This window comes from Saimiri boliviensis, chromosome 17 (genome assembly GCF_048565385.1).
Source record: "Saimiri boliviensis isolate mSaiBol1 chromosome 17, mSaiBol1.pri, whole genome shotgun sequence".
NCBI lineage: Eukaryota > Metazoa > Chordata > Mammalia > Primates > Cebidae > Saimiri > Saimiri boliviensis.
Genome location: NC_133465.1, coordinates 70,862,730 through 70,884,414, shown reverse-complemented (window position 1 = coordinate 70,884,414; position 21,685 = coordinate 70,862,730). Strand labels below are relative to the sequence as shown.

General features: G+C 64.8%; 1 protein-coding gene and 1 pseudogene across 4 annotated transcripts in view; both read right to left on the bottom strand.

Annotated features, from left to right (window-relative positions):
• Window positions 1–2,786: 2,786 nt before the first annotated feature.
• LOC104652001 (uncharacterized) lies at window positions 2,787–4,869 on the bottom strand (annotated as a pseudogene).
• BAHCC1 (BAH domain and coiled-coil containing 1) overlaps window positions 4,567–21,685 on the bottom strand; it is a 62,469-nt gene continuing 45,350 nt past the window's right edge. For all 4 annotated transcript variants that reach the window (XM_074389051.1, XM_074389054.1, XM_074389052.1 and 1 more), the window contains exons 11-28: window positions 20,841–21,653; window positions 16,871–17,073; window positions 16,602–16,738; window positions 15,950–16,078; window positions 13,444–13,567; window positions 12,338–12,630; window positions 11,393–11,571; window positions 11,004–11,302; window positions 10,751–10,855; window positions 10,513–10,669; window positions 10,314–10,428; window positions 10,154–10,229; window positions 9,881–9,989; window positions 9,084–9,203; window positions 8,728–8,904; window positions 7,396–8,573; window positions 6,129–6,365; window positions 4,567–5,501 (exon numbers count right to left, since the gene is read on the bottom strand). In XM_074389051.1, coding sequence (XP_074245152.1) covers window positions 5,295–5,501; window positions 6,129–6,365; window positions 7,396–8,573; window positions 8,728–8,904; window positions 9,084–9,203; window positions 9,881–9,989; window positions 10,154–10,229; window positions 10,314–10,428; window positions 10,513–10,669; window positions 10,751–10,855; window positions 11,004–11,302; window positions 11,393–11,571; window positions 12,338–12,630; window positions 13,444–13,567; window positions 15,950–16,078; window positions 16,602–16,738; window positions 16,871–17,073; window positions 20,841–21,653 — 4,658 coding nt within the window. In that variant the 3' untranslated portion in view covers window positions 4,567–5,294. The remainder of the gene's footprint in view (window positions 5,502–6,128; window positions 6,366–7,395; window positions 8,574–8,727; window positions 8,905–9,083; window positions 9,204–9,880; window positions 9,990–10,153; window positions 10,230–10,313; window positions 10,429–10,512; window positions 10,670–10,750; window positions 10,856–11,003; window positions 11,303–11,392; window positions 11,572–12,337; window positions 12,631–13,443; window positions 13,568–15,949; window positions 16,079–16,601; window positions 16,739–16,870; window positions 17,074–20,840; window positions 21,654–21,685) is intronic.

The following is a 21,685-nucleotide window of genomic DNA, read 5'->3' as shown; positions in this document are numbered from 1 at the left end:
AGTGGAGGCTGAGGGGCCCAGGTTCCTGGTAGGGGCTTGGCAGGAGGCAGGGATCTATTCAGAGTCATTGCCCTGGGGTTCTGCCTCTGCTTGTTTGCTTAGCTGGCACCCAGGGGCCTCCTCATCCTGCCTGCTATAGACTCAGGAGACTGTATCAGAGGCCACAGGCATGGGCGTCTGGCCAGCTCCAGTGCCCGGTGACCCATCGATGGCTGAGCTATGCGGCTGCCTCTCCCCTAGTCCCCGCCAACCCCCAGCAACCTCGCCAGGCCGGGGACGGACAATTAAAGCCCCCTGGTCCCCAGTTGGTTTGTGGTATTAAAAACGAATTGCGATCAGCCGGGTTGTCATTTCTCCCTGATAAAACATCACTTTTATTGATCTCGCTCACCCAGTGCCAGCATTTATCTTGCTCCAGCATTTCACATAATGGCTCGTTTGTCTTGATCAAAGTGTAGTCTTGCATGTTTAACCCTTGGGGCTCCGCAGCTGTGCACGCCCGGCCCCCCGCCATCCTTCCCACGACGCCCCACCCTTTGCCGAAGCCCTGTTCTGGGGGCAGGACGTGCTGGAAGGCAGGGATGGCCCTATCTGAGCTAAGGGGGGAGGACGCTGGGGGGAGGAGAGACGGTGGAACCAAGGGCAGGACCGTGGGGTCTGGGGCCAGGCCCAGGCGCAAGTCCGGCCCTGGGACTCACCAGTGCGCCCTGCAGGGCTCCTGGGAAGGTCAGACCCTCAAGGTCGGGGGCTCACCTAAGCCTGCTGTAGACCCTACTCGCTGCGCCCAAGGCACCTGCCTACTGGGCTCACCCCAACCATTCCTGGGCTCACTGGCGTCACCCCCTTCAGCAGGCTGCCTCCCCTCTGGCCATTTCTGGCCCTCAGCCCCACCTGGACTCTAGCCTGGCCCTGTGCCACCCAGGCCCTTTAAGTCTATCTCTTGGTGCCAGCCCCTCCCCCCAGGTACCTGTGCTGGCCTCGGCCCTCTAACCTTGACTCCCAGGCGCCTGGCTGGGCTGGCCCCGCTAACCCTGAACCCTTTCTAACTCTGACTCCCAGGCACCTGTACCAGCCTGGCCCCTCTAACCCTGACCCCTCTCTAACCAACCCTGGCTGCAGAGCGAATGCCCCAATTTGACTGCAGACTCTGCTTAGAGCCTGTGGAGCAGCCATTGTCCAGGAGAGAACAGGCTCAACTGCTCTCAGGGGCTTGAGATCCGGCCTCTGCCACCCTCTAGCTCCAGCAGCCCCCACTCCCCAATGACCACCTCCTGACCACCCAGCTCTTGACTGTCTTCTGCCAGCCCTGCCCTGGCTCTTCTAAGACAGCCCAAGCATGACTTCCTCCATTGAGCCCACCCGGCTGCCCCGGGGACTCAGTGGTCTGCTTTGCTGTATGAGGATGTCTCCGATGCCACATGCGGCGGGGGCAGGGAGCCACAGCGCAGCCCCACCAGGCCTGGCTCAGCCCTGAAACCTCACTTTTGGCTGAGACAGGGGTGGCCGACCTTGGGGTTCCATGTGTGGCCCCGTGGGTGGCTGCTGGACCCCACTGCTCTATTCTCTCCCATCTGCCTGTCGTGAAGGTGAACCCATGGGCCACTCACTCCCCACTGTGGCTCACTGCCTGGCACACTGCTGGCACCAGGCAGTGCTGGGTGAATGGAGGATTTGAACCCGAGACCTGCTGGCAGAGGAGGTGCCTTGTGGGGTTCCCAGGCAGATGTGACCCCACCAGCCTGGGCTGCACCCGCTCTCTTGCCCCAGAGTCCCTGTCGGCCACCCTTCAGCCTCTCTGTGTGACTGCTCCGTCGGGCAAGCTCGTGGGGTGGGCAGGAGGCGGCAGTGCCCACACAAGCCCTGGTTCAGGGGTCCGGGAGCCGGGGCAGCGGCCACAGCCCTTCCTCCCCGCTCTGGCCTCGATTCTGCCCCAAAAAAGGAACTGAAATTACGGAAGTCAGGGTCTCCTGAGCCCATAGGGAGTGTCTGGCCCCACCCCAGTCCTTCCTTTCTGACCACAGAGGACCCCTGACCCGGAAACCTGGTCCAGCAAGCCCTCCCTCCTCAGCGCTTGGCCGGCCAAGGCCCCCATCTGCCCCTGCCCTCGAGGCAGCCCGGGCACCTCCCTCTGCACTCTGGGGCGGGGGCTGGGACGGCGCTGCTGACTCAGGAGTCATCCTCCTGGACCGTGTTTCCTGGCCTTGGGCACAGCTGCAACCAGACACTCAGGGCCACGGGGGCGGATGTGCCCTGACCTCACGAAGCTTTTCCAGAGACCCCGGAGGTGGAGGGGGCAAGGCCTGTCCTCCGCCCCTCACCAGCATGAGGCTTCCTCGGGGTCTGCAGCCTCCTGAGCAGGGCTCTCTCCAGCGGGGCTGCACTGCTCCGTCCGCGCACCTGGGCCTGGCGGTCCCTCACACCTGAGGCCCTGCCCAACGTGGCGGCTCAGGGACTGCTCTGACCCCTTGTGCCCTCCAGCGGAACCTACTCTGTCTCCAGACTGGTCAGGCTAGACAGGGACTGACCAGCAGTCTGTGAGACCAACCAGGGAAGAGGCCTCCTCCTGGAGGGGCCCCACACCTGAGCCCACCCTGACCGGCTCCAGTCACATGTCCCATTCCTGGCTGAGGCTCAGTGCCCTGAGGGGCTTCACTTCGGCCACAGCGGGGGTGGAGGGGAGGCCTGGGCCCGAAGCCCCAGCTCTGGGAATGGGAGGCTTCTGCTGGGCCCTGGAGCCCTGGGGACCCAGGAGTAGCCGTGGGACACAGGACCCGGGACCACCGAGAACCTGTCCAATAGTCCATATATTTATTCTTAAGCAAGTTATCAATAAAAAATTTAATACTAAAATGCCTTTACATAGAGTCTGCTGTTCATAAAACCTTTGTGTGTTTTTTGTCTGTTTTTAGTGTTTACATTGAAAAAAAAAAATCCAACCATCCCCTTAGTTTACACATTTACAGGAATCGTGCCTTCGCCACGGTCACCACGGAGGGGGCAGGGGTCACACCATTCACGCACACACAGAAAGGAAAAGACAGAAAAACCGGGGACAAATCGCAGCCCAGCAGAAGCAGGACAGGAACGCAGCGGCGGAGCCAAGGGTCGGACCTCCGTGGTCGCGCTCTGCTCGGGTACAGAACGCCTGCCCTCCAGCTCCCGCGGCTCAGTGTGTCCCCGGCCGCACGCGCTTCCTCACGGGACGCTGTTCTGATCCCCGAGCCTCAAGCAGGACCTCATCTAACCACCTCCCCAGACGACCGCCGGGAATGAAATATTGCACTCGTGTGAGACAAAGGGTAGGCTCGTGGGTGGGAGTGGGGATCCCCAACCACAACATGACCCCCCAGCCTTCAGCTTCCTAGGGAGCCTCCAGAAATGGCCCTTCAAGGAGGCCAGCCAGCAGGTGAGAAACAGTCCCTAACAGACCCAAGAAAAAACAGGGGGGTCAAGGGGACCGGGGATTTGGGGGTAGGGCACCCGCCAGCACCCCTGCTTCTGAGGCCCATGGTGTGGGTGACAGAGCTGGTCCTAGAGCATCAGCTAACTTGGGGGGCTTTCCTGAAGCTCCTGTGGGGTCAGGGGAGCCTTGGGGTGGAAGGACACGGTGAGTGTGTGCCCCTACCAGGTGTTTGTGAGGTGGAGGGCTGTCGGGCTCAGTTCCAGGCAGCCCTGTCTGTCCTTGGCTGTGGGAGAAGGAGGGGTGTGAGTTCTCCTGGGTTACTGGGGCAGAGCCCCCGAAAGGTGCTCCTTGCACCTGGGGCCAGGATGTGGGCTCAGGTGGTCAGGGGGACCCTTATTCTATGCCCCAAGCATTAGCCCATCAGGCCCTCTGATCTACCAAGTGTCCACAGAAAAGGCCCAGAAACCCTCTTAAGGGGTAGGGGCAGGCAGAGGGGTCTGAGGGCCAGGCAGATGTGGCTGGTGGAAAAGGGGGCCCATGAAGGGGCCTTCCCCTGCGTGTGGTGGGCCGAGGGGGCAGAGCCTGCCCTGGCCGCAGCGCTTCTGGCCCAGCCCCACCACCATCCGTGTCTTGAGCAGGCCGGCAAGCTTGGCCAGGGCTTTGGGGGCAGCGATAAAGGTGTCTGGGGGAGGAAAAGGGACGTCGCTTCCATGCACTCTGCTCTGGGGTGAGGAGAGAACCCGCCCTCGTGGGCCCTGAGCCCTGCCCAGTTCAGGGCCCTGGCCAAGCTGCCCCTCCACGAAGCATCTGCTCCTTTCAGGAAAGTTAGGGCCCTGGGGGTGAGGAGGGGCTCAGAGCTGGGCCCTGCTTCCCGAGTGTGCCAGGGGGGTGAGGGGCCAGCTCCTCCCTGCTCTGGGTGGAGGCCAGACTCCGTGGCCTTAAACCCACTGGCCATGGAAACGGAAATCAGATACAAGTTGGAATATGTATTTGGGAAATACGATCAAAGTATCACTTTTTCTTATCAGTACTTTAAAATATTTGTTCGTCTTTGTGTTGTTTTGAGCAGAGGTGAGAGGCACACGTCCACTGTCGCACTCCCTGGTCTGGGCTTTGCCTCTTGAATCCCTTTTCCCCCATGGCCCCTCATCACCACCCCCGGCTGCAACACGTCTTTTCTAGGAGACGTACTGAAAAGAAATAAACCGGACTGGCTTTCATCTTGCCCGAGCATCCCCCCCGCGAGAGATGAGAGGGTGCCGCCAAGGCTCCCACCTGCCCCTCCCGTGGCCTCTGCCTCCTGCCCCTGCCCAGAGCTGCCTCTGTCATCCCAGATGCCCTGCTGAAACCCAGCCGGGCTGAGAACATTGCATTTCCAAAGGAAACCCCAGGACGAAAATCGTTACCCACACGCACACACACACACACACCTCGACACGCAAATAGGGAAAAATCCTTTTCCACATTTTTCCGTAAAACTTCCCCACAGAAATACAATATTTACATAGAGAAATAAATAGACAACACACCTGATTTCTGCTTTCCCTGGTGGGAGACAGTCGGAGGTACTAGGGAATATGGCTTGGATTAGAATCTCCCGTGAACTGCCGGTGCAGGAAACGGAGGGCGCCGTGGGCGGGGCGGGCCGGGGACCCATCGGGGCCACCGCCCGACCCTCCGCAGCGGACGGGACGGGACGGGACTGGGTTCCAACGCCTAGAGCGCTCTTTCCAGGGAAACCGGAGGAAAGCCTGGGCTGCCCATGGGCTTGCATATTTGCTCAGACTCGCCCCTGGGAGGCCGGGGCCGTCTCCCACCCGGCGGCTCGGCCCACGCCAGGCTGCGCGCACAGGGTCCCCGGCGAGGGTGGGAGGCATCTGCGGTGGGCGGCTCAGCACAGGATGGGCACGCCGTCGGCTGTCACCAGGCGCCCGGTGGTGGGGTCGTAGGTGCCCGCCAGGTAGTAGAGGTCCTGCCGGTCCTGGCACTTGCGGCTGCGGGCCATCTGCTCGTACTGCTCGCGTGCCACCACCTGGCACTTGTGGGAGATGGTCTGCACGTCGTTCTCATCCTCGTGGCAGGACTGGTACAGCGCGTTCTGGGGACAAGGAGTGCGGGGTGTCGGTGGCCGGCCTCAGCCTCAAAGACCCCCCAACCCCAGCGCTGTCAGGGTCCCTGGAGGGACCTCTAACTGTGGCTGGAGGACGGCAACCAGTCCAGAGGCCGAGGAGCCTGCCGGGGACCCTCTGTGGGCTGCCAGAGAAATGCTCATTTCCCCAGAGATGGATGCGTCACGTGGCCTGGGAAGGGGCTTCTTCTCAAGGAGGAGCAGAGGACGTGTGGACGGCAATTTCTGTCTCTGGCTGGCATCGGTGGCAGGGAGGGCCCACAGGGTGGGGGCTGCCACACGTCCCAGGAGTGAACTGGGCCGGACACTGAGCACTGCTGTGGCCACACCCCCCCACCAGGTGACACTGTCAAAGTAGGGAGGGACCCGGGGGCCCCGCTCCAGAACACGCCCACGGGCCATGGCACCTGCTGATCAGGGCTGTGATGGGGCCGGGTGCTCTGTGTTGGGGCACAGCACTGCTGCTGTCCTACCCCTCCCCGGGTCCTCCCTGGGGACCTCACCCTGCTGTCAGCCCCTGAACTTGCCCGACCGCATGGACCTCACGGGCCTCACCTTGCCGTCAGCCCCGCACCAGCCCGGCCCCACGGGCCTCACCTTGCCGTCACACTGTCTCTTGCCCAGCTTGGTCTCCTCGGGGTGGTAGAACCACTTGACCTTGACCACCATGTTGCTGCCCCACGACTCCCACATGCTTTCGATGCGGCCGATGTACGGCAGGTTGGGGCGCCCGGCCGACAGGAAGACGGCACAGTCCCCGACACGCAGCGTCTCCTTGCCCCGCACGATGGCCTTGTAGAACAGCTTCCGCGCCTTCCCCTTCATGCCGCGCCGCTGTGGGGGACACGGGCGGGCACTCTGAGAGGCTGGGTCGTGGCGTGAGGCGGCGGCCAGGAGGCTTGGAGGGTGTGGGCATGGGTAACGGTGGGGGTGAGTGTGGGTGTATGAGTGAAGGTTTGAGTGTGGGTGTGAGTGGGTGTGTGTGGCTGCGGGTGAAGGTTTGAGTGGGGGTGTGTGGGTGAGGGTGTGAGGGAGTGTGTCGGTGTGTGGGTGAGGGTGTATGGGTGTGCGGAGTGGGTGTGAGCGTGCGGGTGTGGCATCCGTGTGTGTGTGAGGATGAGTGTTGGTGAGGGTGTATGGGTGGGTGTGCGTGTGAATGGGTGTGTCTGTGAGGGTGTTGGTGAGGGGGTGTGAGGATGTAAGTGGGTGTGTCGGTGTGTGTGAGGGGGTGTTGGTGTTGGTGAGGGTGTGTGTGGGGTGTGCATGTCTGAGTGTGCGTGTGTGTGTGGGTGTGAGTGGTGGGGGGCCTACAACAGCAGGAATGGCAGCGCCGTGGCTGGAGGCCCTGGGACCATGATCGGAGCAGGGGGTGTGCCTCCACAGACAGTCGTGGCATCCGGACTAACTCTAAAGGGACAATGACCTGGGATGTGTGAACGGGATGGTCACTACGGCAGTGTTATTCACAAGGGCAAAAGACCCATGAGCGGCCCCACAAGCACCCCCAGAACCGTGCCCTGCTGAGGACAGAGGCGGCGTCCGAGCACCGGGGATGGGACCCTCCACCTCTGGCCGAGCCACTTATCGATGTGGGAAGGTGATACCCCGACGTGTGAGCAGCTCAGCTGGCCCCGACACGAAGCCATTTCCACTGTCGCATGAGCCGTGGGCTCCAGCGCCGTGGCCAGCAGCAGTGGCTGTCGGCCTTACTGGGCCGTGGGCGGGTTTTTGTTTTTCCCTGTTTTCCAATTTCGTAACTTGAAATCAAGTAGGAAGATGAAAACAGGAGGGAGGGAGGGAAGGGCAGAGGGGGCACGGCACGCCCACGTGGGCTTCCCTGGGAGCTGGGAGTTTGGAGCCCTACCTGTGTGGGGTTCCCCGACCACTTCCAGAGCTGCCGGGCGGGCAGGAAGGCGGAGATCTTTGGCCGGTTTTCCACGGAGGGCAGCCGCTGCCTCCGGGAGAGCTCTTTGGCTTTGGAGAAGCTCAGAGCCTCTTTGCGCTTGAGCCTGGCTTTGCTGCTGCTGGGGCCAGAGCCTACGCCGGTGCCGGCCACGGAGGCCCTGGCCAGGAAGCAGCGCTGGGCGTGTGCGTGGGGGCTGCCGCCCTTGGAGCGCAGGGCCTCGGGCTGGGCCAGGAGGGTGGGCACAGGGTGGGTGAGGCAGGTCTGCAGCAGCAGGGCCGGGTCCTCGTCGTCGGAGCTATAGGACGAGTCCTCGTTGTCCGAGGAGCAGAGGCTGGAGGTGGACACGGAGCCCGAGGAGGAGGAGGTGGATGAGCCGGAGGAGGAGGAGGAGACGGACAGGCGGGCCAGGAAGCGGGATGGTACCCCGGCCGCCAGCCCCGGCCCGTCCTCGTCCTCGTCCGAGTAGGAGCTGTGGCAGTCGCTGTCACAGGGCAGCGGGAACTCGGCCTGGCCCGCGTATTTGCGTAGCGCCAGCCCCATGGGCAGCGGGGGTATGGGCGCCCGACCCTTCTTGTCCTTGCCCACGAGGGCCGGGTGCGCGTAGCTGGGGCTGGGCAGGGGCCGTGCCAGCTTGGGGCCGAAGTCCTTGTCCCCCATGAGCAGCGCCTTGCAGGTCTTGTTCTTGGGAGAGGTCACGCCCTCGTGGTCCAGCTTGACCAGGAACTCGCCGCCCGCCCGCCGCCGCCCGCCCTTCTCGGCCTCCACCCTCTCGGCCTTCTTGGCCCGCAGCAGCTTGTGGGATCCCCCAGGCAGGCCTGGCCCGGCCCCGCCGACGAAGGGCGCGTAGGAGCTGGCCAGGCTGCTGAAGGAGTCGGCGCGGAAGCCGTTGCCGAACACGGGCGCGGCCACGCTGTGCATGGGGAACAGCGCCTCGCGGGCGCGCAGCTTCCTGCTGCTGCCGTTGAGCTGGAAGAGGTTCTGCAGCACCGCCGGGCCCTTCCCGGACGCGGCCGCCGCCTTCCGCTTGGTCTGCGCCACTGCGGACCAGCTCAGCAAGGGGCTGCCCCGGCGGCCCAGGAAATGGTCGGAGGCCCCCGTGGGGGATTTGGCACCTGAGGTTAGCAGTTCGGCTTTACCTGAGGACAAAGACCCAGCAGAGTCAGCCTGGGTCCATGCAGCGGCCTCCACCTGCTCCTCCCCGGACCCTGCCTGCCCCAAGGGCCTCCCGGTGCCCCCAGTCCCCAGAGGGTGCCTGCCGTGATCCGGGTTCTGGGAAGTCCAGCAAAATACCAGCTCTGTCTTTGCTGATGGATTTCTTCCCGGGTGTCTTCAAAGCTTCGGGGCCATCCTGCGCTTTGGGGGACAGGCTGGGGGTGGCGGCCTCACTGGGTAGGGGGGCCTCACTGGACACTTTTTTGCTCCTCCGGCAGCTGCTAGACACTAGCAGGGCTGGAGAGGGCTCTGTGCCTGCAGAGAGCATGGGCCAAGGGCTTCAGTGCCATGGCCGTGGGGTGACTGCCACCCCAACCCTTTCTTGGGAGCCTTTGGACTCAGGACAGCCCAGGCAGGGCCCCGCCCCACCCAGGGCCCCGCCCCCACAGCCCCACCCCACCCAGGGCCCTGCCACGCAGGGTCCCGGGGCTCACACTGGATCTTGAAGTCTGGGGGCAGCAGCCTAACGTTGGAGACGGCAATGTGACCGGTGTCCCCATCGTCGAATTCCACCACTACTGAGTCCAGGCCCTCATCTTCATCACCAGAGGCCCCTGTGGACAGCACGCCTAAGCCCGCATCTCCTGGAACACGCCTCAGGCACCCGAGACTGGGAGGCGGGCTGCCGAGGCCGGTGGGGAGGGCGAGGGGGGGGCTCCTGGTTCTGCTTCCTGACCACACAGACCATGAAGCTGCCCTGCGGCCCGGGAGCCAGAGCTTCCTCTCCACCTCCTGCAGCGTCTCCCGTGAGATGTCATTGTCACCCCCACCCAGCCCGGGCCCAGACCTCCCCGCACATGCTGATGGTCACGCGGCCACCTCTGAGCCGAGTCCTGCCTGGAGGCACCTCCTGCCCACCTGGCCACTTGCCTATGGGACCCCTGAGCCTTCTGCCCCGGGGACCTATATGCCCTGCCTGTGGTCAGGAGGTTTTGCCCAGGGGAGCTGGTACCCCCATTGTACTCTGTGACCCCCCAGCAGCAGGGCTCTGGGTCTCTTCCTGCTGGACCCCTCTGCTTGGCTGGAGGGAAGAGCCCCCCCATCCCCCCCCATCCCTCCCCACACACCCACTGCGTTTTCATGGCGTCTGGGGAACTGACTCCACTATTACGCTCTGTCTGAGAGAGCTGGTTCTGCCCTCACCAGCCTCGGAAGCAGGGGGCCTGGGGGCAGATGGAGCCTGTGGGCCTCAGAGGGGCCTGCCCCAGCCCCTGCCTGCACTGTGGCTCACCCCGGACCACGTTGCCTGGGTACAGACATCGAGACTTCTGGCTCCAGTAGGCGCAGACGCGCGTGCCGGGTGGGAGGTACCGGCTGGATTGTGGCCGCACGTCCAGAACCTGCAGGAGCGTGGGCAGCGGCTCATGAGCAGGCAGCCCGGCCCAGGGCTGCCCGAGAGCCCGGTCCCTGGGCCTGGTGGTGGCTGCAGGCTGGGCCAAGGCCCTCCTGTGTCCTGGGGCAAGCCAGCCAGGCCCCTCCCCAGGACAGGCCGGCCGGTCCTCACCGCCTCCTGCAGCAGCTGCTCCAGCGAGTAGATCCTCTGCCGGTTGCCCCTCTCCCCCTCGATGACGATGCTATAGCTGGGGGCATTGGGGAGTGTGAGGGGCCTTGGGTCTCGGCTGCCCGCCCGGCCCCCACCCTGCCCCACCGTGCCCTGGCCTCACATGTCGGGTGGCTGCAGGGTCCTGACGCTGCCCGCGTACAGCAGGCTGTCCTCCTTGGGAATCAGCACAGGCAGCCCGTCCCGAAGGTCCTCTTTGTGGATGGCACACGAGCGTGCTGTGGGCACAGGGCGTCAGCGGCTGGCACGGGCCACCCACCGCTCCTCCCCAGGCGGCCGGTGCCCTTCCTGGCCCTGCTCACCCAGGGCAGCGCTCTGCTCCGCGCTCAGGGGGCCGCTGGCCTCCTCCTCTTCCTCCTCCTCCTCCTCCTCTTCCGAGAAGCTGCTGTTGTCGTCGAACTCAAAGTCATCCTCCACCGCAAAGCTCTCCAGCAGGCGGCTCACTGCCCGGCCCTTGCCCTAGGGGCCAGAGGGGTCAGGCTTGGCCGGGGCTTGGGCGGGGCGTGGGTGCCAGGCAGGCTCCCGGGGTGGGGCCGCTACCTGCTTGCTGGCCTTGCGCTTCGCCTTGCTCAGCTTCCGGCCTTTCCCCAGGATGGCCTTGGCGTTGCGTGCGGCCAGTGTGATGGACAGGGCCCCGTTCTTCCGCTGTGTGTGGGTGGGCGAAGGGGCGAAGCTGAGGGTGGGACAGCCTCGGGCTGACCCAGGGCTCAGGGGCCAGCGTACGTGGAGGGTGGGGAAGGCCTTTTCCAAGGGCATCCACCCGCTAGGCCCGACGCCCGGAGTCCAGCCTCACCCGCAGCACAGGCTGCAGCACTGTGCTCTTGCGCGTGGCTCTCTTGAGGCGCTCGCTGGCCAGCTGGCTGCCCTCCTCACGGCAGGCGAAGGCCCGGGAGGGGTTAAAGAGGACGTCCCTGCTGGGGGGAGGCCCTGGCTCTGCCCGCAGTCCACCCTTGGCCTTGCCCTTAGCTTTCTTCTTGCCCGGCGCACCTGGCCTCTGCCCTGGGGACCGCTCCAGGGTGCTGCCCACCTTGGCCTTCACTGACCGCCTCTTGATCTTCACCTCGCTCTCGGGGCTGGACAGGCGGCAGGCCCCTGGAGGAGGGAGGCAAGGCTGTCTCGGGGGTCCCCGTTCTGGAGAACCTGCTGGTTGCGCTGACCCCGCCTGCCCTCCCTCCTGGTTACCTAGCAAGCCCTGCCTCTCCTTCTTCTGCTTGGCCTTCTGGTTGGCTTCCATCTTGACCACAGAGGAGGGCGAGGGCCCCAGCACAGCCACGCTGGCCCCGGCATGCAGCACCAGCCCCGCCTCCCTGGGTGGCGCCTCTGTCCCCAAGAGACCCTCGCAGTCCTCACTGTCATAGCCGCTGCCTGGGAGAGAGGCAGAGGGGTCCGGATGACTTGATGTTAAGCTATGCCACTGTGGGTGGGGGAGGTGGCCATCTGGACATGCAGTTACGTTGGGCTGTGAGTGGGGCCACTGTACCCTCTGGGCTGCTTTGTGGGGGTGCTTTTGGGAGCAGGCACCTGGGGTCCTGGCCTCCAGCCTGAGGGATTTATATGGGTGTGGGGACAGGCGTTTTTCCCTCCCATACCCTGGGCAATGGGGCACCACTGGCGTAGCTGGGGACCCTCCCCAGGAAGTCCCTTCCCCTCCTTCTGCTGTCCCCAGACGGCCCCTGCCCCTCCCACCGCCCTTTGTCGTTTCTCAGGCGTCTGAAGGGGAAGGAGCTGCCGGGAGAAAGGAAGCATCTTATTTTTCTAGGCTCCTGTCTCTGGACATGTGTGTCTGCTGGGGGGGCCAGATAATGCCTCGGGGTCAGCCCAGCCAGATGCTACAGGAGCAGGGGCGGGGGCCATCGGGAGGGCTATTTTTAAACTGGCTTTCCTGGATGGTTCCAGAGGCGTCCTTCCTTCCCCTTCGCGCCGACACGGGGGTGAGGCATGCCAAGGGCCGCTGAGCTTTCGCAGGGACGGGGGTCTCCTTCCGTGAGACCCCCTCCTGCTCCCCCAGCCTGCCTTGTGAGGAGGTCTCCTTGGACCCGTCACACTCCACGAGCCCTGACCCAGCCCCTCCCACCCCCCCAGTGACCATGATCCGGGTTCCTGGCAGTGGTCACTCACACCAGCAACTTGCCTGCCTCCCGGGATGCAGCCACCGAGGGCTGGGATGGGCACCTGGCTGTCTCCCGGCTGCCGTGGCCCTTGGGCTGTGGGTGCCGCGTGGCCCTGGATGCCTTGGCGCTCTTGGCTCGGGACAGCTTCTCCCGGATGCGTCCCCCGGGGGTGGCCTCCTTCCGCTGGAAAGAGCTGAGGCCTGTGGGTAGGCCTCTGCTCTTGAGCTTGGGTTTCAGCTGGGCCACCCTGTGGGCCACGGAGGGCGCCAGCCCGCCCTGACAGCTGCTCTTCTTACACTGCACCTTCTCCTGTAACAGGGAGGGGCAGCTGCACACTCAGGGTGCCCTGTGCAAACCACGGCCCCTGGGCCGCAGGTGCCCCTGTTGATGCCTGGCTCAGAACTGGCACCTCCCAGGCCTCTGCTCTCAAGACACAGGGCCCACCCCAGAGCCCATGCTTGGCTTTTCCACCCACTCCACTGCCCACCAACTGCCCACCCCACGTGGGGGGCACAGAGGAGAGCGAGGACCCAGCAGCTGTGGGGCTGTGGGGCCAGGACATGAGCTTTTCTAAAGGGAGGGATCTGGGCAGAAGGATCAGCCCCCTGAGCTGGGGGGCAGACAGGTGCAGTGTGCTGGGCCCACCTCTCATCGGCACCCCCAGGCCACGGGGAGGGAAGGGGCCCACCTCTCATCGGCACCCCCAGGCCACAGGGAGGGAAGGGGCAGGAGGCATCTGCTGTACCAAGAAGGAAGGGGTGTGGGCACCGAGGAGCCCCCGCCACACCAAGTGTGTCCCAGGCACTATGGGCAGAGCCACCTGCAGAAAGGCAGGGCTTCGCTCCAGGGAGCCTCCGTTAGCAGAGTGCAGTGCGTTCCCACTGGAGTGAGACAGGAGGGTGGAGTGACGCAGGGCGAGTGGCTGCTGGGCCACCGGTCAGACCTGACCCCACGACACCGACGGTCGGCCCAGCCTCCTTCCTCATCGGCACTCAGAGCTCCGCGTCCTGGTGTGCTCATCTGAGCAGTCGGTGTTGGCATGGGGCTGGGGAGGCTGCTACCTGCTACCTGCCCAGGACGGGGCCGCAGGGCCCTGAGGCAAGGCGGGGCCTCGACACTCACCATGGTGGCGGTCTGCAGGCCCGCGTAGACGCTCCTCTCCAGCTTGTTCCGCTTCTTGGCAGGCTCACTCCCGACACCTCCTCGAAGCTCCGTGCACAGCAGACCCAGGCTTGTCTGCACTGCCCTGGAAGCAGTGGGGTCAGGTGGGTGCGGGGCAGATACAGGCCTGGCCACTCCAACCTCATCTCCCCACTGTCCCTGTGGCAGGTCACCCTGTGGGTCACACCCTTCTGAGGGCCCTACATCTTGGGCAGACAGAGCCAGGGGCACGGGGCTGGGGGCTCAGCCAGCTCTGAGCTCTCCCGTGCACCTGCCTCTAGCTAGCCCCATTGCCTGCCAACCACCGGCCCTCAGCGGTCCCTACGTCCCCAAATCTGCCCCATCCCCCACTTTGCTATACTGGAAGTGGGTACGCTTCTATTAAACAAACCCCATCCTTCCAGCCTGCTAGGAAGGGACGCCCTGGGTGCTGTCTGGTCCTAGCCACGGTGACCCAGAGGCTAGGAGGCTGGGGTCAGTCGGGGGCTGGGGTCAGTCGGGGCTTTGAGGGGCCACCCAGTGCTCAGGTGCCAGGGCTCTGCTGCCACCAGGGCCCAAGTGGGGCTGCAGCCTCAGCCTTGGCACCCTGAATGTGGGACAGCCGCACACGTGCCCGCCTGTGAGTCTATGGTGGGGATTATGCAGGCTGGGCCTGGCCCCTGGCAGGTGTTTGGGTCCTGATGCCACCACCACTAGGGACAGAGCGGGCACCAGGCAGGTTCATGAGAACTGTCCGCTGCCAGCGCTTCTTCCACAGCTGGAAGCAGACTCGCAAAGCGGAGCCCCACCGGGACAGGGCGGGGCGGGGGTGCCGTCCAGAGAAGCCTGGGATCTTCCCCAAGTCCCCAACTGCCGGCTCAGACCCTCTCGAGAGTCCGTCTTGCCCTCCACGAAGGTCATGAGAAGGGAATCCTGCAACCCCTGCCCCTCCCAGACGAAGCCCTGGAAACTGCTGGAGCCGAGGCTCGGTGTCCCCAAGACCCGTGGCTGTGCTGCCCCCCAGGCTGGGGCTGGGGCGGAGTCAACTCCAGCCTCCAAGGGCCCAGCCGCGCCTCCAGATGCCCCAAAAAGGGTCCCTCCTGATCCCCCCACCTCCTGGGCGGGTGACCCGCCCTCCCCAGAACCTCCCATTGCCCCATTTCACATGGGGAAACTGAGGCTTAGGGAGTCTCTCAGCCTGTTCTTGGGTAAACAGGGGCTGTGGACTTGGCCCCTCACCTTTCAACACCCTCCACAGGTGCAAAGGGAGCCCTGGCTGCTGACAAAAATGAATCACAGATGGAGACAAAGAACCCTGCCCCGCCCTGGCGTGGTGCGGCCGGATGTCCCTTTCCACCTCCCTGCTCACAGACGAGGCTGGGCCTCTGAGGGCCGAGCCTTGCTGCTGCTCCTTCCTTGCCGCTGGGCAGGAAGCCCTAGGCCAGGAGATACCCATGAGCCCCTGGCTCCCCGACTTCTGCCAAGGTGAGAGGCCAGCCCTGAGGCGACTGCCTCTGGGTGAGTGGCGACGAGGGGGTGGAAGGGTGAGGTGGGGTCCTGACCTCAGGGACAGGAGTCCTGGACTCAGTTTCCCTCCCTGTCCTGAGGCTGCGTTCTTCTAGCCAGACCCTGGCTTCCAGGGACCCTGTCCTGCCCGGCAGCCCTCACAGTGCTGGCTGGTTCTCCACAGGAGACCCCCACCAGGAGACCTGGGTAGGGCAGGGCAGGGGGCAGCTCTGGGGGGGCAGCCATACAGTGACCCCTCCACTGCCCACGACCACACAGCCCCTCCCTCTTACCTCCTCTGCATTTGCTAATGTTTTGTGACATAAAGCCCTGAGATTAATTTTTTGCCTCTGTCTTAATTGAAGGAACCATTTAGTGCCGATTTAACTATTATTACCAAATCATCAGGATTGATGCAGTGCGCACACACGTGCGCCAATCGTGTTTGGAGGAGCTCGGAGGATTTATGCAAATGGGCCTGCCGGGAGAGGCAATTTGTAGCCGAGAAGGACAATTATACCAGGCCCGGGAGTGCGCCGATGACGGCGCCGGGCGGGTAATGGGTAATAGCATCGCGCTGCCGCCGTGAGCAGCGCGCAGCGTGACCAACGACTTTATACAGTGCAGATAAAGAGGCTTGCATGCAACGCCGCCTCAGATGAGGGGGGGCCGGGCGCGGACCAGGCCACAGCCAGGTGTGCGGAGCTGGTGTGGCTGGGTCTTGCCCTCCGGCGGGGGCCTGGGCCGAGGTGGTGCCGGGAGCTGCCGGCTGGGCAAAGTAAAGCCTGTCTGGAGCAGGGCTCTGTCCGCTGGTCACTCTTGACGGTCTAGGAGGGGCAGGGCCAGGCCTTTGGAGCAGGTGTGAAGGGGCCCCCCAGCAGCCCCGGGAGACTCCGAGGAGCCCAGACCCCACTGCCCCAGCCTCAAGGGCCCCAGGCTGGCCAGACACACGCAGCCTGCGACACCAAAGCGCGGGACTCACTTGACTTTCTTGCTATCGCTTCTGGGGAGCGGCCCCGTGAGACGTGGGGTGGGCAGCGAGCTGGAGTGTTTGCGCTTCCTCGGCCGGCCAGGTCCCCGCCGTGCAGGGCTCCGCGAGCTCTCGTCTCTCCTGGGGGCCGCAAGGGGGATGGTCAGAGGTTCATGCCCAACCCAGCTCCCTGACAAGTTCCCGCCGAGGGCACTGCCCTTAGAGGGTTACTGCGTGCGGCGAAAGGTGCGTCCCAGACCTGGCCTGGGGAGCCTGACCCTGCAAGCGGAGGGCAAGGCCAGCCAGGGCCCCTGCCCACTGGTTGGGGGTGCCTCTCCCCCAACTTCTGCCCTGGCCCCAGCCCTCCCTACTCCCTCACCCGCCACCCTGTGGTTGGCCTCCTGCTGTGCCAGCCTCTGCCGAGAGGCTCTTCCACCAACCCCGGCCCCTGCCACTTGGTCTCGCTGCTGGCCGCGTGCCTCACACTCCTCAGGTCCCCCTGCCTGTGGGGGGGGGTCTCCCCGACAGGCCCCAGCGCCTGCCCGCAGGCAGGGGGCAGAGCCCAGTCCGGGCCTGTTCCCACGTCGGCCCTAGCATGGCAGGTGTTCCCAGGAGTGGGCACTGCGACTCTCCCAGGCCCCCATCGCCGCCGGGCTGCGCGTACTCATGGTCGTGTCTGCGCTGCAGACGGGCCAGCTCCCGTTGCTTCTCCTTGTAGCGTCGCTGCAGCTCCGCCAGCCGCACGCGCATCCCCACCTCCTGCGTGTCCAGCCGGTCGATGGCAGCCTTCAGGGGGCATACCTGGGAGGCAGGGGCACAGGGGCCTGTGAGCTGGGCCAGGGCCCAGGCAGGGGCTGTGTGGACAGCCCGGGCACTTGGGGCTCCCAGCCATGCCACGTGCTGGGTGACGTGGGCAGTGGGACCCCCACTCACAGGCTTGGTCTTGGGGGTCCAGGTGTCCTTGCGCCGCAGGATCTGCATGCGGGGGGTGAGCCTGGGGCTGCTGCAGGGGGCGGCTGTCGGGGGCTGTGCTGGGGCGGGGGAGCTGTCCAGGCCGGCAGCCTCTACCAGGGACCAGGCTGTGGCCAGCGTGGCCAGGTGCTGCAGGTTGAAGGCCAGCACGTCCTCTTCCTCCTCTGTGGGGCATGGGAAGGTCAGCATGGGAGTGGCTGGGCACACACTGCCCCTCACAGTCTCCTGATGTCATCAGCCCTGCCTCTGGAAGCCATCCGGCCGTGAGAACCAGGATGAGGGTCAGGCGGCCGGGAAGAGTGAGGCAGGCACCAGGGCTGGCACCCGGCACCCCTGTTTGGCTCCAGGCTGGGGAGACACTCCCTTGGTGGTAGGGCAGCGCCTGCTGGGAGGGCCCATGGGACGGGGTCCTCTGCGTCACAGGGCAAGACAGGGCCCAAACCATGGAAGTATAAAGCAAGCTACTTGTTACAGCTTCTAACGGAAACACCTGTGCACCCCCCACCAGGGAGGCCCCACTTCAAACAGCTGCTGTGGGACCCTCAGAGACACCGGCAGGGCTGTGAGGCCATGTAGCTTCCACCCTGGAAACTGCTCAAGTTCAACCACACTGCATTCAGCTGCTCAAGCCCGTGGTTCCAACAGCTGTCTGTCAACCAGTTCAAAGTCACGTGGACAGATGGCTTTGGACCGTGGGCTTCAGCAACCGAGCATCACTTAATCCAGGTGGTGGAGGCTGGTGCCCCCCCGCAGCGAAGGCCTGCCGCTGCCTGTCCCTCTGCCCATCGGTCCTTCTGACTACTTGCCTGTGTGGACCCCCAAGAAGCCTCGATGGCTGCAGGGAGCCCAGTGGTCACTGCACAGGGAGGGACAAGTCCCCTCCACACCTTTAGGTTCTAGACAGGGTCTTGCTCTGTTGCCCAGGCTGGAGTGCAGTGGTGCTATCATGGCTCACTGCAACCTCGGACTCCTGGGCTCAAGCACCCTCCCACCGCAGCCTCCTGAGTAGCTGGGACCCCAGGTGGACACCACGCCAGGCCCTGGATTCCTTGTGAGGAGGACAGCGCTCGGGTTTCTGGATGTAGCCTTACGCACTGTGGCCCTTCTCAGAGGGGCAGCCGCCATTCCGCCATCTCCCACAGAGCAGTGAACTGCTGCCCCTACTTCTCTGCACAGCGCTGGGCTCTGCCAGGCCCTTTGAGCACACCCTAGCCCTGGGGCAGGCAGAAGGGCCATGACCGAGCACAGGTCAGGAGGGGGTGCCGGCAGGGCGGCATCCTCTGGGAGCGGGGATGGGGGAGCTGCCCTCGCAGCGACCACAGAGAGCAACAGCGCAGCAGCCCAGGCAGTGGCCCAGGGGAGGCACAGCCCATCTTGGAGTCAGAGCTTGAGCCAGCAGAGAGGCTGGTCTCTACGCAGGGGAGGGCCCGGGGTGAGGACTCAGGGCCCAAGTGGGGGAGCCAACCCTGGGGCTGCACAGCAACAAGGAGTGGGGCCCACGTGGCCTGATCCCACAAGGGCTGACCCCACAAGGGCATCCATCAGGAGACGGCCAGACACCGTGCGTGGGGGAGGGTGGGTATAGCTAGGAAGGCAGGCGAGCTGGGGACTCCTGTGGGGTCAGAGTAGAGGTGCTGGCACCCCCTGGGAGCACCTAGGAATAATGATAACCTCACAGCAACGAGCATCCCAAACCTGGTCTCTGCCTCTGAACCCCATGCTCCATTTAACTGGGGCTCCCCAGAGACACGGCTGTTCTCAGCTAGAGGTGGGAGTTCAGGATGACCAGAGTGAACCCATCCATCATGTGGCAACTCAGCGCCTGACAGCCACGGGGATGCACCCGACATGCCACAGGCACTCCATGGCACGTGGCTGGTTCCCTCCTCAGGGACAGGGGAGGGCCAGAAGGCCACAAGCCCGGACTAAGGGTTGATCCATCCCTCAAGGTCACTACTAAGAAGCTGGGAGGTGCCCAGAGGGCAGATGCTGGGGTGCAAAGCTCTGAACCGAAGTTCTGAGTTGAGACCACAGATCCCCACCATGGGGACGCTCAGGCTTCGGGTCGAGGGTCCCCAGAGAACACGAGGAGAGAGATGACCAAGAGGGGCAGGCTGAGCAGCTGCTGCCATGGGCAGCCGGGATGTGCTTCCGCCGGCCCTTTCTGCCGAAGGCCCCAGGTCTCCTGGTCTCCTGGAGTCGCTGCCGTTGGCCAGAAGCTGCTCTGGGCCTCCCTTGACCTTGCAGGCTACGGACATGTGGCCCCCACTTGGCCTCACCCAGACAGCTCTGCCAGGCCTAGAGGCTCTCCACCGGCCCGGCCCTGATCCCGGGGACTTCTTCCCCTTTCCCCCTCTGCAGTCCTGCTGTCGGGCACAGGACAAAACCAACCTCCTGATTAATTTCAGCTGGAGTGGCTGCCACACTTGCAGGGATCAGCTCTGCGCCCCAAAGCCGCACAGTCCTACCCACTAGCTGGGACGAGGGGACGGCAGGGTCCAGGAGGGGTCGTGCGGCGGGGACACGGAGGGCAGAGCTGGCTCCAACTCCACCTCTGCATACCCCGTGCACCCTGGGGGCTGGGACACTGGGCCTGGCTGGAGGGTGGCCACGTCCGTGCAGGGTCACGGCGCACAGCCCCCAACCCTGTGTACATCTTCATGCCGCGAATGGCTTCTGTCCAGCAGGCACTGCTGTGGCAGACGGGCCACCCTGGCCGGACACACAGCACCTGGCATCTGCTGATGCCTTCTCACGCTGCTGGGTGACGGTCCCTGTGACCCATCCATGGTGGGTCCCCGGCAGCTCAGGCCCTGTCCCAAGGCGCCCGTACCTCGATGTCTACCTTCTCATACGTAGCCTGTTAGAAGCCCAAGTGAGGGCCTGTGGGGGGTCCAGCTGGAGCCCACGGGGCAGGGTCTCAGAGCTTCCTCCCTCTGCACAGCGTCACCCAGAAGCAGGGCCTCTGGGCCAGATACCCGGGAGGGCAGGCGGCCCCCAGCACTGTGGAACCACCCCTGCGGGTGTAGACCAGCAGCCTTGTCCAGCAGAGAGTGACCAGAGGCCCCTGGGGAAAAGCACTGTTCTGGCTGCGGTGACTTTATGCATCCAGAAAGCGGTGGCCGAGCCCCGAGGACTGTCAGGTTTGTGCCTTGAATGACCAGGGCACCGTGCCCAGCTGGGGGATGCCCTTGACCCTGGGGCTTTCACAGAGAAGATGGCAGGAAGTGGGGCTTTCACAGGAGCACTGGGCCGCAGGGGGTGCCCAGGCCAAGGGCCAGGGCGGGCTAAGCAGACCTGACTCTTGGGTGTCCCAGGGGCTCCAGACCTGCCCATTGTCCTTGTGGCCCTGGGTGGGTAGGAGAGCCCAGGAGCTCCAGGTCCCACAGGCCTCCCTGGAGAAGGAGCCCCAACCTCCTGCCCCCTCCCCTGGGCCTGCCTGGGCAGCCACCAGTTCCTGAACTGGACCCCCCAGGGCCGCAGCCACAGAGCCTGAAGAGGTGTAGGCCTGGCAGAGCAGGGGGCAGGCTCTCCTCTCCCCCCGCCAGAACCCAGGTCTCTCTTTAGCAACTTCACCCCTGTGGGCTGGGACATGCCCATGTGTGAGACGGGGGTGGGGACAGCCCCTGAGCCTCCATCGTTCACAGTGACAGCAGGTGCTACCCAAGAGGCCCTTCCTCTGAAACCACCATGGAGGCGAGTCCCGGTCCCAGGGACCTACGTGGGACAGGTTGATTTGGAGATGGCACACCTGCCTCGGACTCCACGAACGAGGGCCAGCAAGGGGAGGTGGACACTCTCCAGGGGACCCACCACACTTCAGGGACAACGTAGCAGAGCCCAAGGTTGCTATCTGGCCAGCTGACCCCGAGCCAAGCCCGCAGGACCCACGGCTGGGGCTCCGGGGGGTGGCGGCAGTCACCGGGCTTACCTGGCATGGCCCTCTCACTCCTCTGCCGCTGGATTGCCAGGTCAGCCAGCTCGCTGAGCAGAGCGATCCCATGATTCCCTGAGCTATGGGGCAGCGGGGCTGTGCGGGGACATGCAGAGGCCGCCGGGGGCTGAGGGTCCAGTGGGCTGCCGCTGGGCAGGTCTCCCAGGTCGATGGTGGCGGCCACCAAGGCATCCAGGCCTGGCAGTGCCCTGGGTGGGTGGCTGCTGTCGGGGGCTGCCCCGCAGTCCTCCTCTGAGTCCTCCACGCTCTGCTCCCCTAGCTCATCTTCCTCCAGCTCGTCCTCCTCAGGGGCTTGCCGCTCCCCCTCGTCCTCAAGGGCACTGGGGCTCCCTGCTTGCTGCTCCAGGCCTTGGGGAGAGGCCCCCGACGGAGGCCCCTGCTCCCCCTCCTCCCTGCTCCTCTCTTCTCTCGCCCCTCCCTGAGTAGAATGAGCCTGGCCGGAGCCCTCGGAGCCTCCTGCCTCGAGGAGGGCCCCACATTGCAGTTCTTGTAGCCCCTCAAGTGGGCTGACGTCCGCTGCCTTCCCCTGGGGTCCCCGCTCGGCAGGGTTGGGGCTGGCAGCAAGGTCCTGGGTGGCCTCCCTGGGCCCTGAGAGCAGCCCGGGCTCCTCCAGGCTCCTGGGGCTGCAGGGAGGCGGCTCCCCAGGCAGGAATGTCCTTGTGGGCTCCGGCTGGGCCCCTGGGGCGGCGGTTTGCATAGTTTCAGGGTCCTCGAGGTCAGAAGAGTGCACGTCTGAGGGGAGGGAGAAGCCCATGCTGGCCACGGGGCGCAGGTATCCGGGAGGCAGGTCTGCAAAGGAGGGGACAGGTGAGCAGGGAGCC